The sequence below is a fragment of the Diuraphis noxia genome, unplaced genomic scaffold (assembly GCF_037042655.1).
Source record: "Diuraphis noxia isolate RWA-SAM2 unplaced genomic scaffold, SU_Dnox_SAM2 contig0005, whole genome shotgun sequence".
Taxonomy (NCBI): Eukaryota; Metazoa; Arthropoda; class Insecta; order Hemiptera; family Aphididae; genus Diuraphis; species Diuraphis noxia.
In genome coordinates, this window is record NW_028301715.1 from 33,781,789 (window position 1) to 33,797,702 (window position 15,914).

A 15,914-nucleotide genomic window follows, 5' to 3' on the forward strand; every position below is an offset into this window, starting at 1 on the left:
TTATATATTATGTTGTACTACTAGATTTTTCATTATAGGTATACTTATTAATATTAATGGTTGAAAATTTACGAAATAATAGTAAAAAAATTTTGTTTTTATGATCATACAGCGCACCGGTGACCGCCGTTTCTTGGCATCAATTTACTAACAACGTGGCCAGCGTGGACCGATCCAGGAGAGCAGTGGTCTGGGCAGACGTTTGATATAACCTGTGGATCCGATGGTTTATTTTTTCTTATAACTGTTCACAGTCTACTGCTACAACGTATTGCGTGTATTTCCTTATTAAAAAAAAAATCTATTTACCATTTAAATAAATCAAAGAAAAAAATTAATATATGTGTATTTTTTATTCTACGCATACATATTATAATAATTTTTGTCATGCATGTGTACTTGTGTGAACGATATCTACAGATATTTTTATTTTTAGACTCATTCAATGATGATGTGAGATTATTTTATATGTTTCATATGATATTATATGTGTTTTGAATAATAAAATGATGTTCCAAATCACGTTGTTCTTCTTATCATATTGTCTAGATTTTTTCAACTAAACAATATAATACACATTATCAGTGCATAACGATATCTCTACAAAGATTTGTAGGAAAACCAGAAAACTGTGCATGTAGAATTTCGTCGTAAAATACTTCAAAGTGTAAGACTTATTAAACTCTTTCGAGTAGATGGTGCTTAAATATTCTGCAATAATCTAAAAAACGTACAAACCGCAATGTTAGTGTAACACATTTTATACTATAAAACTTCTAGTTTCACGTTTCTTCCAATATCTGCAATAGCTAGTAAAATTAAGAAAAATATATACTTATTAATACCAATTAAAAATCGTATGAAGAGTTAAACTGATATTTAAGTCTTCAATAGTAATTGATAAAGAAACTTACTGACCTCTATCTTCATACTTTTAATAAAATATAAAAATATATTAGTGTATATAGCGTTTTGTGATACAGAAAAATAAGTTCAATATTCTGCGATTATATAAATTATTTTATTTTTAAAATTTGTTTACACGTCTTAAAATTACCTATCTATAATATAATATATAACTATATCTCATCAAATAATTTACGTGTTTTTTCAGACTCTTATAATCACCTGTATCAGTTTATTGTTTTTCCCTCATAAAAAATTAATTCTGATCGAATAATGCCGTTTATGTGTTACAATATTATAATATAATATTATGTTTGTGTGGTATAATATGTGATCTCACCAAATATTTTTCCTCCTTTCGTACACATCGCGCGATCTGTCAACTGTTCAACGCGCAACCAGCTCGACGACCAAACCCAGATAGCAACTGCGTCTGGAGTCTGAGAAAAATGTCCACCATGTGTGCAAGCTACTTCCGATATTTTGTCAAATACTCAGAACTAACCGTAACTATGAGCATTTTTACAGAAAAGTAAATATAATACAAATTTACATTTTGAAATATCGATATCATAACTGTTTACAATTCTATTTCCAATTCGAGCCATTCGACAGTGGTATCCGAGGTACACCGATGAAATTTAGACAGCTGCACATTCCGATTTGATTGAATTATTCATAGGTACACAAGATTCTCAACATTCTACTATAAACGTAATTTATAATAAGACAGATATTAAAATTACGATAGATTTCTAATAATATAGTAAGTGGATATTTTAGAGTTACAACTGGTTCGTATTGTGCTCGTTTAATCAAAACAAAAATCAGCTTTTTAAAATTATATTGCTGAAGTTTAGTAATTGTTTTATAGATTCATAAAAGATTTATTTTTTTTTTAAACCGCGACTATTTATTTCGGTATAATAATTATTAAAACCGTGGCTGTCCCGTCATACCGCAGTTATACTTATTTATGAACGGCGGAGTTTAAAAAATATTTTTAATTATATCAACACCACTGCTACCCAAAAATCAATACTATTCTGTGCTAAAATATTGTATTATGATATTCATAATAGCTCGCATAATATATACAGTTTAGAATATCAGAATATTATGACCTACGATCGTAATAATAATAATAATAATAATAATTAATATGTTTAATTAGAAGACTAACGCCGTACAGTGATGGGCGCTCGATCAAGTAGGTGTAGCTGAATTGCCTAACATAAACGCCGTGTTATACCTGAAACCAAAATTTATATCAGTTACGTTTTGTTAAAATTATTGTGAGATTGTGTACTGTTACGATAAAAAAACGACACATTCCTGAATATAAAAATATTATATATGACAATGAATGAAAGAATGCTTGCTATAAACGAATATACTGGAAGTAATCAATCGCCTTCGTCAGTTCACCTCGGCCCTCAACATATTAATTTAATATTACGTCTATTTATAATAATTATTATTTTATTGGAATTGAATAACTCTATAATTGATAATTGTTTGGATACACAATTCATGACCATCACCATTTTTACACGTAATCACTATACGCTGTTTATTAGTCGGGTTCGGGTGAATTTCTCGAGACCAAGTCTAAAGTGTCCGACTGTGGCCCTACCACAGTGGTAATATTATTATGATACATCGTACATAATATTATATTGTTACATTTATATAAAATATATGGCCCATTGTTTCGCCCACCACAACATTATATATGAAACATAATAATAACATTTCGGCGAGCGCACAACAACAATTATAAATTCTCCTCGTCAGAAATAGTTTTCCACATAGTTGTCGACTCGGCTGACCACCCACCACCCTCGACCAACCACAACTCGCGTATCAAATACGAATCGCTCACGTACTGTTATCCCGGGCGAGTGATGGGTTTTATCGTTACGTGACCTATTCGACGATGTTGGCGCATTATAAAATGTATATATATATATATATAAAATATATGTGAGTGGGGTGTGTGTGTATATTGCTATGCGGTTCGATAAACGTTTCACGCTTACGGGAGCTGTTTTCGGCGTCGGTTGACTATATGGACCTCAATAATACTATTATTCTACCCCACAAAATCGAATCGTCAAGTGAAACGGATTGGAGGGGTAACATGATGGTTTAATTGGGCCATCGAGATCGTGAATTATTATTATATTATTACTGCGCGCGCAAACACCTAATTATTGTATACTGTAAAGCTGTTTTACATTTCACGATTTTCCGGCATGTTATATTATAACATGTATTATTATAATTTGAATAATATTTTATAATATCATATGAATATTTAATTAATATTTACTCTAATAATTATAAGAGAAATTTGATATATAGTAGTTATTTGATGATTACAATAAATTACGTATTTATTTTGATACAATGCATCATGAATAACATCTCATTATGATCTTTATAGACATATAGTGTACCTACATAAAATATCGTATATGACTTTTTGTAAAACGATTTTGAAAAAAATATGCACTTTATGGAATATGAACACATTTTACAGGATTCTTTTGCAACCAAATAAATAATAATCGATGAACGATTATGTCATTTCGATTTATGTCCGATCATATATTATAATATTACATTTAACAATATTACTACAGACTACACAACGAAAAATACAGCCCATAAAGTCGTAAGATTTTCCGTCTGAACTTTGTCGTTGAGAGTGTCGTTTACGATTTTTAGTACCCATCATATTTTATATTATCACTTACTGCGCACAACATTCGACGTAGGATTTTTAGATTTTATCAATATATAAGAAGGTACTCGGGTTTATAATAATACGAGTGTTATTGTTATACGGGGCGTGTATAACGACGTCGATATCTATTAAAGCTGATCCCAAACGAATAAGCGAGGAATACGTGTATCGGTTTTACGACCACCGTGGTTGTTTTTATGTATTTCGATCTTTTTCTGGTCCAGATGCCACGTGGACATGTTTCGTTAATGGAGATGACGTTGGCGAGAACGATGGATCCCGATCGAGTAAAACAATGTAAAATATAATATTATGTATAACGTGAACCGTCGAAATAAACGTTTAAAAGTGCCGGCGTGATACACCATACCACGGGACGGCTGTGGGGCACTGTTCTCCTCAGCTTCATTCATCTCAGCGCAAACCAGTGTATATTGTTTTATTATAAATTGTAATAACGCAAAAATAAAAGAAAAGAAATTAAGATAATATAAATAAAATTCTATAATAAATAATAATATAACTAAAATATTTAAGTTAATACAACTATTATATAACTAAGGCTCCTGCCAATAGTTATATATTACTAGTAGAAGATATTAGGATATTAGAAATAAAAATGGTGTTTGGTTGATTTATTGAGTTACACTAAAGGATCTGTATTGTTCTCTACTCTTATAAGAGCTGGAGAATAAGCTACCAGATATAAATATTAAAATTGCACTATTACCTTCCTCCTGATCGTCGGAGGGTTCTCGAGGTCGTGATTCGAGAACGATCAAATACACCGTAGTAATAAAATATTAATTATTAAATTATAAAAATCTAATAAATACAATATAATATATAAAATTATATAAATATATGAATATTGATGCGCATGCACCTTACCTTTCGCAGCTGTCTTTGATATGCAGTTGACGTAATAAAATAAATAAAGGTTTTTTATTAAACACTCAGATTAAAGAATAACAACACTGTTAAATTTTGATTTAAAAAAAGAAACGGTCCAGCTGTCGCTCACAATGTCTGGTGTAAAAATAGTTTTTTTTTAGGTGCTCCTGCACTCTTGAGGTTGTTTTAGTGTTGGATGGTGCTCATGCACTGATGGAAGGAGACGACGTGGTCCAGCCAGCCAGGGTTGTAGGTGGCTCCACCAAAGGCCTCTGCGTTTCCAAAGACTTAGCATTGTCTTTGGCAACAGAGATCCTCATTGGACCATCCCCTACTCTGGTGGCACACGAAATAGCTCACACGTTGTGCCAGATAGTCACAACTACGTATAAGTTCCATGTAACTAAATAATACAAATCGTTCCTTTCATCAGTGGACAATGGTGTTTTTTTTGTTGGATTTTAACTGTTATCTGCGTGCGACAACTTGACTGTTATTTATTTTATTAAATATTTAAACAAAATACAATCATGATGTGTGAGCATATCATTACAAAATTTTAAAACAACGATAAATCATTAGAATTTATTCGAAAACGATTTTGAGTACAGGCTGGGTTACTTCCGACTAGGATTGTATACATAACAGCACTTAAAATATATATTATAATACATTATTAGATTGACATCATTAAATTCTACAATAATATCATTAGCTCGAAGTCTTTAAAAACATATCAGCAATTGTTAATTTTTACAAAATAGTAAATTGTTGTCGATGAAATCAAAATACTTTATCATATATTTTATACTATTTATGTCTGCATTCAAATTTGTAACTACACACACTATTAAATACTGAACCACGTAGCACATTGACGTTTTTTTTTTGACGAAATTCATCTGAATAGTAATTTTTTTCATTATTGTATCTATATAAACTAAAATTAATAAATTTAAATTTAAAGGACAAAAACGGACTAAAAATTACGCTAAATAAAGTATATTAAATGTATACATTATCACAATTCAAAATCGTTTTATTTGTATTTGAAAATTGCAAAAAAAAACGTATTACCTTGTAAAAAGGTTATATTTTAAAAGACTAAGATTCACTTTGTGCATAACAATGAATATTGAAAAAGTTAATTTTAGTTTGATACTTAGATATTCAGCAAACGCCCCTTTTTGTAATTTTTCACTATTTTGATAAATTATATCTAGCTATATATTAATTTTTAAACTTCAACTTCATAAGTATATTTTTTTTTATTATTTCATTCTTTAAGTTTTCGCGAGGTATACTAAGAAATTAGTTGTACATGAATTTTCGAAAACGCATGAAACTAGTTCTAAATCTATAAAAAGTGTTTGTTGGCCAATTAGAGTGAATCGACTAATGAAAATAATACATAAAAGGGAAAACAAAACTATCATTCCTATGTAAAATAAATTCGTTCCACGCTAAGAATCTAAACTATGAATTCATCTTTTAGCCCATATAAAATACTTAGCAAAGTATAACACGTCATTATAATAATATAGTAATAATTTATTTGAATGTTTCAATAATAATGTAATTAAGTAGCCACAGCGATATTTCTGGTGTGATTTTAAAATGTACACATATAAATAATATTATACATATTGTATATATAGTATATACATACATGAATACTATTATGTCCCTACTTAAATTAATAATTGTTTGGATAAAATGAAAAAATTATTTTCTACGGGTAATAGTTGATACACACAAACAACTGCAGACAAAAAATACGGTTATGACAAAATATTATTATAAAGGGAAGTTGTCTTTTTAAAAATTCCATTTCCTACTAAAATGGAATCAAACGATATTTATTATATTTCCAACAGATTTTCTCGGGACATCAAATTAATATAAGTGAAATTTCTCCTGGAGACAAAAAAACCGACAGTCCATAGAGTTGTTTTTAAATGTAATTTTGACGTTCAGAACTCGTTGTGTTGTATACTGCAGATAAGGATATGTATAGAAAAAAGTACAGACGATGTATGTTTTTATGTGTTTCGCTTGAAACATATACCTCGAGGCTATCAAACCAGAGTCACGTATTCGTAGCAGTTTCTAGCACGCTGTTCAGAATTAACTATTTGTTAGATTTGTTGCGGTGGTAAGTGGTAATGCAAGTGGTTAGGGATTTGATTCTTTCGGAAAAACCTATTTTTCCCGGAAATTTTAGAGAAGTCTATCGAAACTCGGATATGTTCTTTTCACATGGTAACAAATATAAAACTATTTAAAATTATTATTATTTTATTGTAACTGAAAGAATATAGCTGATATTATTTATTTATAATATCATATTAGTAATGAATAAGACGTGTGTAAAGCTATTAATTTCACAATCGTGTGATTGTATCCGTATTCGTGTCTATACCTTCCATACATTTTTGATTTTATATGGGTTCGATTATACCTAAGAAATAACTAAATTATAAATTCAAGTAGAGTAAATATCAAAACACTCATACGGTTTTAATGATTAAAGTATAATTTTCTGATTAGCTTGTATATGGTTAAAATTATTTATTAAAAATAGAAAATTAGTATAATAACCTTCTTTAATTAAATTTCATAAAATATCTTTAAAATGGACGCTTTTTTTCAGGTTTTTAGTAGATAAGGATTCGAAAACTAAAATAGTTCTAAATGGGTAATTAATCGTTTGTTTTGTCAACGTTTAGCATTTTATAACCAATTCAAAAAATATAAACTATGAGTTTAAAAAACTACTGTCAAAAAGACTATCATTAAAGTATTCTGAACACTACTACCTAACTAAAATATTTCAAAACACAATACGACTGACCTAATGAATCGTAACCATTATTATTATAATAACGATTTTGTCATTGTACTTGAAGGATAAGTCATTATCGAGCACTATATTATAATAATATTATCGTGATACCTATAGAATACTATATGTATATTATTTATATATTTGGAATCTTGTCGACCTTTCGCAACATTTAAAGACATGTTTTTAAGCAAATTGATGACGGAAACGTACGAAAGGACGGCGACCGTATCAAATAGTTATTCTTGTATTGTGTGTAAAACGGTCGTTAGACGTATACTATTAAATGGTACATGTCGTATTATCATATTTGTAGTACATCATTGTACATTTTAAAAGAAAAAAACTTGATCGATTTTACAGTAGGTATGTAAAATACAATCGGTGAACTGGCCGACTGAGTTTATAATACGAACAGTGGTGTATAAACTTTCACGTGACGTTGAGTTTAACAAAGCTGTACAATGCGTACAATATATAATATACATGGTATAATATTGTGCTACGGATTATTCAACAGGAAGTATTTCCAACATTTATGGGATCTGAAAACGATAGGTAGACGCTGACGAGCAGCCGACCGCCGTCGAACGTCGGTATATAGGTCGAACGTAACCCGGCTGTTTCAAAATAGTATTCTACGCAAGGTGATTCACAAAACATATTCACGACCATTTAAAATATATATTATAATGTATTGATTTTGTTTAAATTCTTATATTTAAGTACTCAATTCATTACAATAGTCAATTTCTTAAAATTTATAAATTATTTTGTTCTATCTACACTGCAGTAGCCTGTACTCATGTGGCGATGAAAACTTCTATTTTTCAAATAAAGCCAATAAAGGCTTCCCAATTTTCACTTTAAATTATTAGCGGATTTTTTGTTTTGAACATTTTTGTGTATCGAGTTGAAATTTGAACGAAATGTTCCACAGTTATTAAATTATTTATACTAAGAGTAATGGTCGTTAGAAATGGTTTTGCAAAAAAATAATGTAGGTACTATATGCATGGAATATTGGAGTTAATAATTATTAATGATAACAATCATTCAAATCATCATTTAGCCAACATATCTTACAAAGCCACTATAATTGTGCACAAAGTTACATAACTCAAGACTAGTCAGTCGAATTTTAACTTTGAGAAATCAAAATTACCAAAACAATTATTCAATAAATAATTGAGCGCAGTAGAAAGGGGAGGATGTGTGTTTGTTTGAAAAACAGAAGTTTTTATTTTCATCAGGCACTACTCTTTTTAGAGAGTAAAAAAATCCCAAGAATCTGGAAAGTATGGTCTTTAATAGAATATAATATATTTAAAAATGTCAAATATCATATCTCGAATATAATTGCATTGTTTTGAGAAAAACGAGGGGATGACCATGATAAGTGATTCACTCTGTATATTACCGAGCCATATTGTTCCTCTCGTTCGTTTAAAGAGGTTGTTCATACTCGACGGAATTTATATTGTAATCAGCTCCTTCGTTGTATCGTGTGGGATAGAAAATCGACATACAATACATACTTAGCTTCTGGACGTTATAATATTGTACGGTTTGGTGTACGCAAAAGGCATTATGTGATTGTCCGTAGTTTTGGAATCTCGTATAATACGAGTAGGTATGCGTTTATCTCGTCATATTTTACTGTCGACTGCACCGCAGCGCACATTGTATAATATAGTTGTGTATTTGTACCTTCGACTACGTCTGTTGTAGGGATCGTATTATTAAGTAGCCAAATAGGTATATACCTACCTACCATTACTACCCCTATATAGCTGTTTATGTCATGGTATCTTATAACTTATACGCATTGTCAGCAATTTTTCGTGCACGAGAGTACACGTTGTCGCCGTGCAATATGGTCGAAGTACGTGGCATTACGTTTTCTTATAATATTATGATGGTTACGGCTAAATTAACTAATACATACTATAACCGTACGTTACCAAAAACTAAATATCGTTTTACAATATTCTTTTGTTTACAAAAAAGTCTCTCGATAACTAGAATTTTATTTTTTATTTTTCAAATATTATTCCATCGGGTTTCGATTTATTGTATGTATGGAAATGCCGAGTCTTTGTATAAACATTTAAATTTCGTATGACGTAATAATTATCAACATGCGCTTAATTCAATTATAACAATATTAATGGCCGAGGCTTAATTCAAAAAAAAAAAATAATAATAATAATAATAATACGTATTACGTCCTCAGTGGATGCACACTGTTCGAATGATTTCGAATTAATTTTTCGATCGGTTTGCACAATAATTTCTTCATATTGTGGTTCTTGTTTTTTTCCGTTTTCATCCCACTACGATCACTTGCTGTATATTTACAGTTTCAATATTTTTTAAACACAATTTTCGGTTTTTTGTTGTTCCACAAGTTTTAATTGGATTTCAAGACACGAGATTTAAAGCCGGAATCGAAACTGATCGAAAACTATGTCCGTTTGGTGGGAACGGGGGTGATAGGTACTTACGCGTTTTGCAGCGAAATCTTCTCCGATTAAAAATAATCGAAATCAGATGTGCTGATTGGATACATTGTACTGTCTTCATACAATCTGTATCAAATTAAACTCATACATACATATATATATATATATATATATATTATCTACTTGTATCTACCGACGATTTCATGTAGTCGCGTGTCCGGAGATGGACTTAACTATTCCGTCCGCTTCACGACGCCACGTTGTGTACATACAATATAATATAGCAATACTTCGTAATATATAGACAGTAAGTAAAGACTAGAGATTCAATTACAAACCTAAAGCTATACATTTAATTTTTATTCGTCTCGAGTTGAAATAAATACGTTAAGTTATTTTACTGAACCGTAATCGATTTTTTTTCCCTAATCTATATAATTTATTTCCTAGCAATACACCATGTTTACGTAATAGACACGTTTCGATAGCTGAATCACCGCTGAAAACAAAAAATTTCAAATTACATAATATTATACAAAATGATAGGTACTTGCATTTCATTCAGTCGACGCGAAATAATATACAGTTGTACACATTTATGTGTACAGATTGTCTTTTTTTCTATTTTCAATAAAAAAAATAAAATATATATAGTTGATATTTGCGCTAATTTTGTTACAATTTTCCCGCTACAACATGTGCGTAAATACAGGTTTAGTGTAGTCATATTGTTACACGAGAGATTAAAATACGTAAAATACCCTAGAGTGTGGTTGTTACGTAAATCATGCAATAACGCCAACAATTAAACTGATTTATTTTCTGGCAGCAAACCCGTTTTTGAACCTACCTTCCCCTAATATTTGAAAATATGTTTCTAATATTGTATGCACACACAATGTGTAATACATTTCATTCGAGCATATTGCCTACGTGTATGCCTAAGTACGTTTTGCTGTGACTCAAAATGCGCGTTGTCGTTATTTGTAAATCCATCATAAATAATGTATAATCTAAACAACGAACAGGACAAAAAACAAAGAAGAATGTAATACAGGTATTTTCACCTTAAATACTATTATATTTAGCGCTTTTTACATAGAAGCTTTGCAGCAGACGCGAGAGAGAGGATCTACGCTTGTACTATATAGGGGCTTATATTAATTATGCTACACTCGGAATGTTTATCACAAAAAATAATAAACAATAATTAAAATAATTAATAATTTGACAAATTCCAAGATTGGTGAAAGTTTTAATAACAATATAACTTCCACAGTAAAGCAACGTTTTTACATAAAACGTAATTCCTAAGTACAGACAGCTACAAAAACATCAGCCCACTTATGCTACCACTTCATTGGATTAGCACTGAGCTACAACACAAACACATATATTCCATGATGACGTCAATCATCCTCTCCCTAGTCACGGCATGTCCCATATAAACAGAAGCCTCTTTCATAGAGGACTTCAGAGATAGTTAACACATCATCCTAACTTTATAGTACTTTTGTAGGTTGTGCAATTGTAGCATCCGAATTTCTACCTACATTGAATACATTCCCAGTAATAGTGCAGCTACTTATACTATCCGGTAAAATATAGTAATATTCGGTTGAAACACGTTTATTTATATAATATACTCCAATTTTGTTTAATAACTTAAATAAACAATGTAACGTAACTAATTGTTTCGAATAACTTATTTCCAAAATCAAAACCTCTTCCAATCCAGTCCAATGACGTGTATGTGCCTTCGTCATAAAAGAAACGTTGCAGTAGCCATCAAACAGTGAGAGTCTCTGGTTACTATACTCTTCTGAGATTATAGGGGCACACGTGACGGGTGTCATACTCGGAATAATTAGCTAGGTTCACTGAACGTCGGTACGTATATTTAAAAATAACTAAACCCATTATATAATTTTATAATAAAGACAGATATTGCAATGGCGATTAATAATATCATACGATGCAAATAAAATAAAATAATAGCGTTTTCCACCACACTGCACTGACTGCACCAGTACATATTTTTATGTTCCATCTGCAAAATTAATGTGCACCGAGTGGACTTTTTTATGTTTCACCTAAATGCACTACGTCAGTTTTTTGCACTCGGTGCAAAGATAATCGCACGAGCTCTTGTAGCTCGTGCGCATTATCATTATCATGATAAGTACTGCAATACCCCTTAAATATTTTAATATCTTTATGTATCAGTAATAAGTATAGATTTTATGTTTCGTCCACATTTGCACCAGTCCGTGTTGGGACGATTATCAGTGAACTGTACCAGTTCTACCTTGGTGCAATAGTGCGGCGTGGTGGAAAACACTATAAGAAAACTTCACATCGTGGAGGAATGTTTGAACACATTACTGTTATTACATATTATATCATTATATGATCCATTATCAATACGATAACATATATTACCACAACTAAAGGCCGTTCTTACAATGTCCGGTTAAGTGTCGGTTAAGACTAACCGGTAGAATTCTATCGGTTAACTCATGATAAATTCTTCCGGTTAGTGTTATCAGGCACTAACCGAGCATTGTAAGAATGGCCCTAAGTATGTTATTGTCATTTTCGTTTAACGGGTCTCGAGTGTATATATTATGGAAGTGTATACCCACCTTTAACGCTATCCGCTTACTTATTATACATATCGCTTCAGCACGCACTACATCGCTTATCGCAATGACGCGATATAAAAATAATAATAATAATAATAATAATAAATAATTATTTATAATCATTTATTGTAAATAACGTATATTATCCAATAAAAATCAATAAATATAATAGTGAAAATAAGAGTATGCGGGATTGCGAGCAGACGTCGCTGTAAGCCTGCATGTAACTGCGAGTGGCATCAAGATTATATCGTCTGTGGTCTAAAGTTGTACATAGAAAAAAAAATCACCCGACTGGACGGCAATAAATAACGTTCTTTTAATCACCAGGTGCGTTGTGGTTTCACGTTTAATTAAAGCATGGCCAGTGGGTGTTCAGTGCAACCTGCCTGTGTGATGTTTGTACAGTAATTATTTATTTTATATTCTCTCTTTCGTTTAGGCACCAATAATCGTGTCGTGGCGAACATTACCATTATGAATATATACATATATTTCTATATTTGTATATACATATACCGTAACTAAGGTGCAATGTGCTCTATCTAATATTATAATATTATAAATTATATAAATATAATATATCGAGTTGACCGCATAGCCCGTTGTTGTAGCATTGATAAGCCGGATTTGGGACATTTGTTAAATTACCACACTAAAAATAATACCTAGCAAATGCATGAGTAAACCCACACCTGGTGATATTGTCATTTTAAGCTCTTCATCCCGGTCACCATTTGCGATCTTAAAAATACTGTTTGTGAAATCTTCGAATTGCACTTAATAAAAAAAAAAAATTGGTTTTTCCAGTTACTTATAGTCATTATAGGTTGTTTTTTCATTTGCATAATTTTACCTAAATTTTAAATTTCAGTATTCATATCAGATTTTCAACAATAGTTAACTTTAAGAATATGAATTATTATATAATTTTGTTGAAAATAATATATAAAAAATTAAAATGTATTGATTAAGTGCATTTAATTAGTGACTGTATGTAGCAAAATTGCCTATTAAAAACGCCGTGTAATCATAATATTATTCGTGTTTGTTATACTATAGCTTATAAAAAAAAAAAAAAAAAATGATATAACATAATTAATGGATGTTATTCAACACATAAATCGGACCAAAATCTGCTATCAACGAACGCAAGGACTTGAAAAAAAGAACATATAGTCATAGTGTGAACTGTGGAAGAATTTTGTGACTCATAATAAATTATAAATTTAACTATATATTTTTATATATTTTATTATATATTTAATGATTATAAAATCACATGTATTATCGACAATCTGCATTCTGCAGTTTATAAACAAAAAACATGAGCATCGAAAAAAATTGTATAAAATTTGTTTTTCTTCAAAATAGTCATATCATTTATCGTACGCAGTCGTCTTTTAATACTTGCACCATACTTGTGACCAATTAAACAGGCATAGGTATAATATTTAAGGTATTATTTAGTGTACCTTGTCATTTCCACCTGATGAGATGTTAAACTATTCTAAATTTACAATTCATACATAAATATTGTATAATACAATTATTTCAATATTACGTTATAGAAATATTAATTATCTTAGATTCCAGGGAAAATCTCCCGGAAACTGAAAAAAATATCAAATTTAAACTTTATTTTTATTACATATTTACAGTGAGTTTTTTTTATTCCTCTTGATTATTCTTAGAATATAAAATATTTTTTACATTACACCATGGAGATATATTTTATTTATTAAAATGAATTATAATTCTATATTTTTAGTTTGGAAAAAAAAACTTAATGTAGAGACGCTTTTAAATGTTTTATATTTTCTCAGAAAATATCGTAATTATCTAAAATTGATTATAGAACGAAAAAAAGTGTATGGCAAGATATTATTATAAACAGTAAAGAAATATTTTTCGCGGAAGCTTAAAAAAATTAGTACCATTTATAGTATACGTAGAATTAGTAAGACATTTATAGAAAAACTATAGTTAATCGTTTAGTGGAAAGTTATAATTGCATAACTATTCCATTATGACCTTGAACAAGTGATAAAACAGTTAAATAACTATACACAATATAATATTATTGCTTTTTATGTTATTATCATTTCGAGATATAGGATGGAATGGAGGGGGTTAAAAATCAAAACAATTTAATAGTATGGTGCACGGTAGGTACACATCTCAACAAAACAATTTATCTTCCTTCTCCCATGAGAAAATCCCCTTTAGGGAAAATCAATGGATAATGATATCATTTAAAGTCGTCGGACACGTTGATATCTATTATTATTGTTATTATTATTATTATTTTTTTTTTATTAGAAATAAGGCTTCGACATCGCCGGTCATTAGCCTGGAGTAGGTTAATAGTGTAAAAGAGATAGGTAAGTAAAGATAGTGCAGAAAAAAAAAAAAAAGGTTAATTACAATTTTTTCATATTTTAGGGTCTTAAAATACGGAGCAGGATTTATACAATGTTAAAAATTATTTATAAGGTTAGTATTAGTTAGAAATAAGATAATTTTTTCATTAAGCGCTTCTTCAATATTCTGTGGTATTCCCAGGTGGTTTCTTATGTGGCGGTATTTTGTACAATGTAAAATTATGTGTTGGACAGTGAGGTCAGCGTGGCATTCATCACAGGTGGGTGGGGGACTTTTATTGATGAGGAAGGAATGAGTAGAGAATGTGTGTCCGATTTTACATCTAGTGATTGCGACTTCTTGTCGTCTGTTAAGGTGATAAGGTGAGTTCCATTTCTTTATATCCCTTTTTGTTATTTTGAGTTTATTGGTGGGGGGAACGGTATCCCAAAAATTTTGCCATTTAGAATATATTTTGAGTTTGATTGATGATTGTATGTCGTTGATCGGTAGGTCGGAAATTGTAGGGTGGGGGATAATTCTGGTAGCAAGGTTTGCTGCTTTGTCAGCTATTTCGTTGCCAGTTATTCCCATATGTGATGATACCCACATAAGTTCGATTTTTTTTAGGTTGATTTCAGTATTTTTTGGATATGTTGTGTGATTTCGTTTGACGGTAGTGGTTTATGAAGGACTGTTAGAGCGCTGAGTGAATCGCTTAGAATGAAAATGTGGTTTGAGGTGATTTTCTTGGCTAATATGGTTGCTTCATAAATGGCTTGAGTTTCAGCTGAGAATATACTTGTTTCAGGTGGGAGTTTGTGAAGGAGTGTTATATTATTTTCTGAGATTGCAAAGCCGACACCGTGGGTGGATTTTGATGCATCAGTATAAACTTTGGTGAAGTGTGGGTACTGGTCTTGTATAATTTCATAAAATTTTGAGGTGATGACGTTTGGATTTGCGTTGTGTTTGCTATGTTGAAGAAGTTCGGTATTGATTTTGATTTGCCAAAGCCAAGTGGGGTGGTTTGGATATGTGAT

At 30.6% G+C, this 15,914-nt stretch overlaps 1 protein-coding gene across 1 annotated transcript in view; it reads left to right on the forward strand.

Moving 5' to 3' along the window:
- The window catches only part of Atg16 (Autophagy-related 16), a 166,972-nt gene extending 166,450 nt beyond the window's left edge, over nucleotides 1-522 (forward strand). Inside the window, exon 12 of the mRNA XM_089228270.1 lies at nucleotides 113-522. Coding sequence (XP_089084396.1) covers nucleotides 113-206 — 94 coding nt within the window. The 3' untranslated portion in view covers nucleotides 207-522. The remainder of the gene's footprint in view (nucleotides 1-112) is intronic.
- The last annotated feature ends 15,392 nt before the right edge of the window (nucleotides 523-15,914 follow it).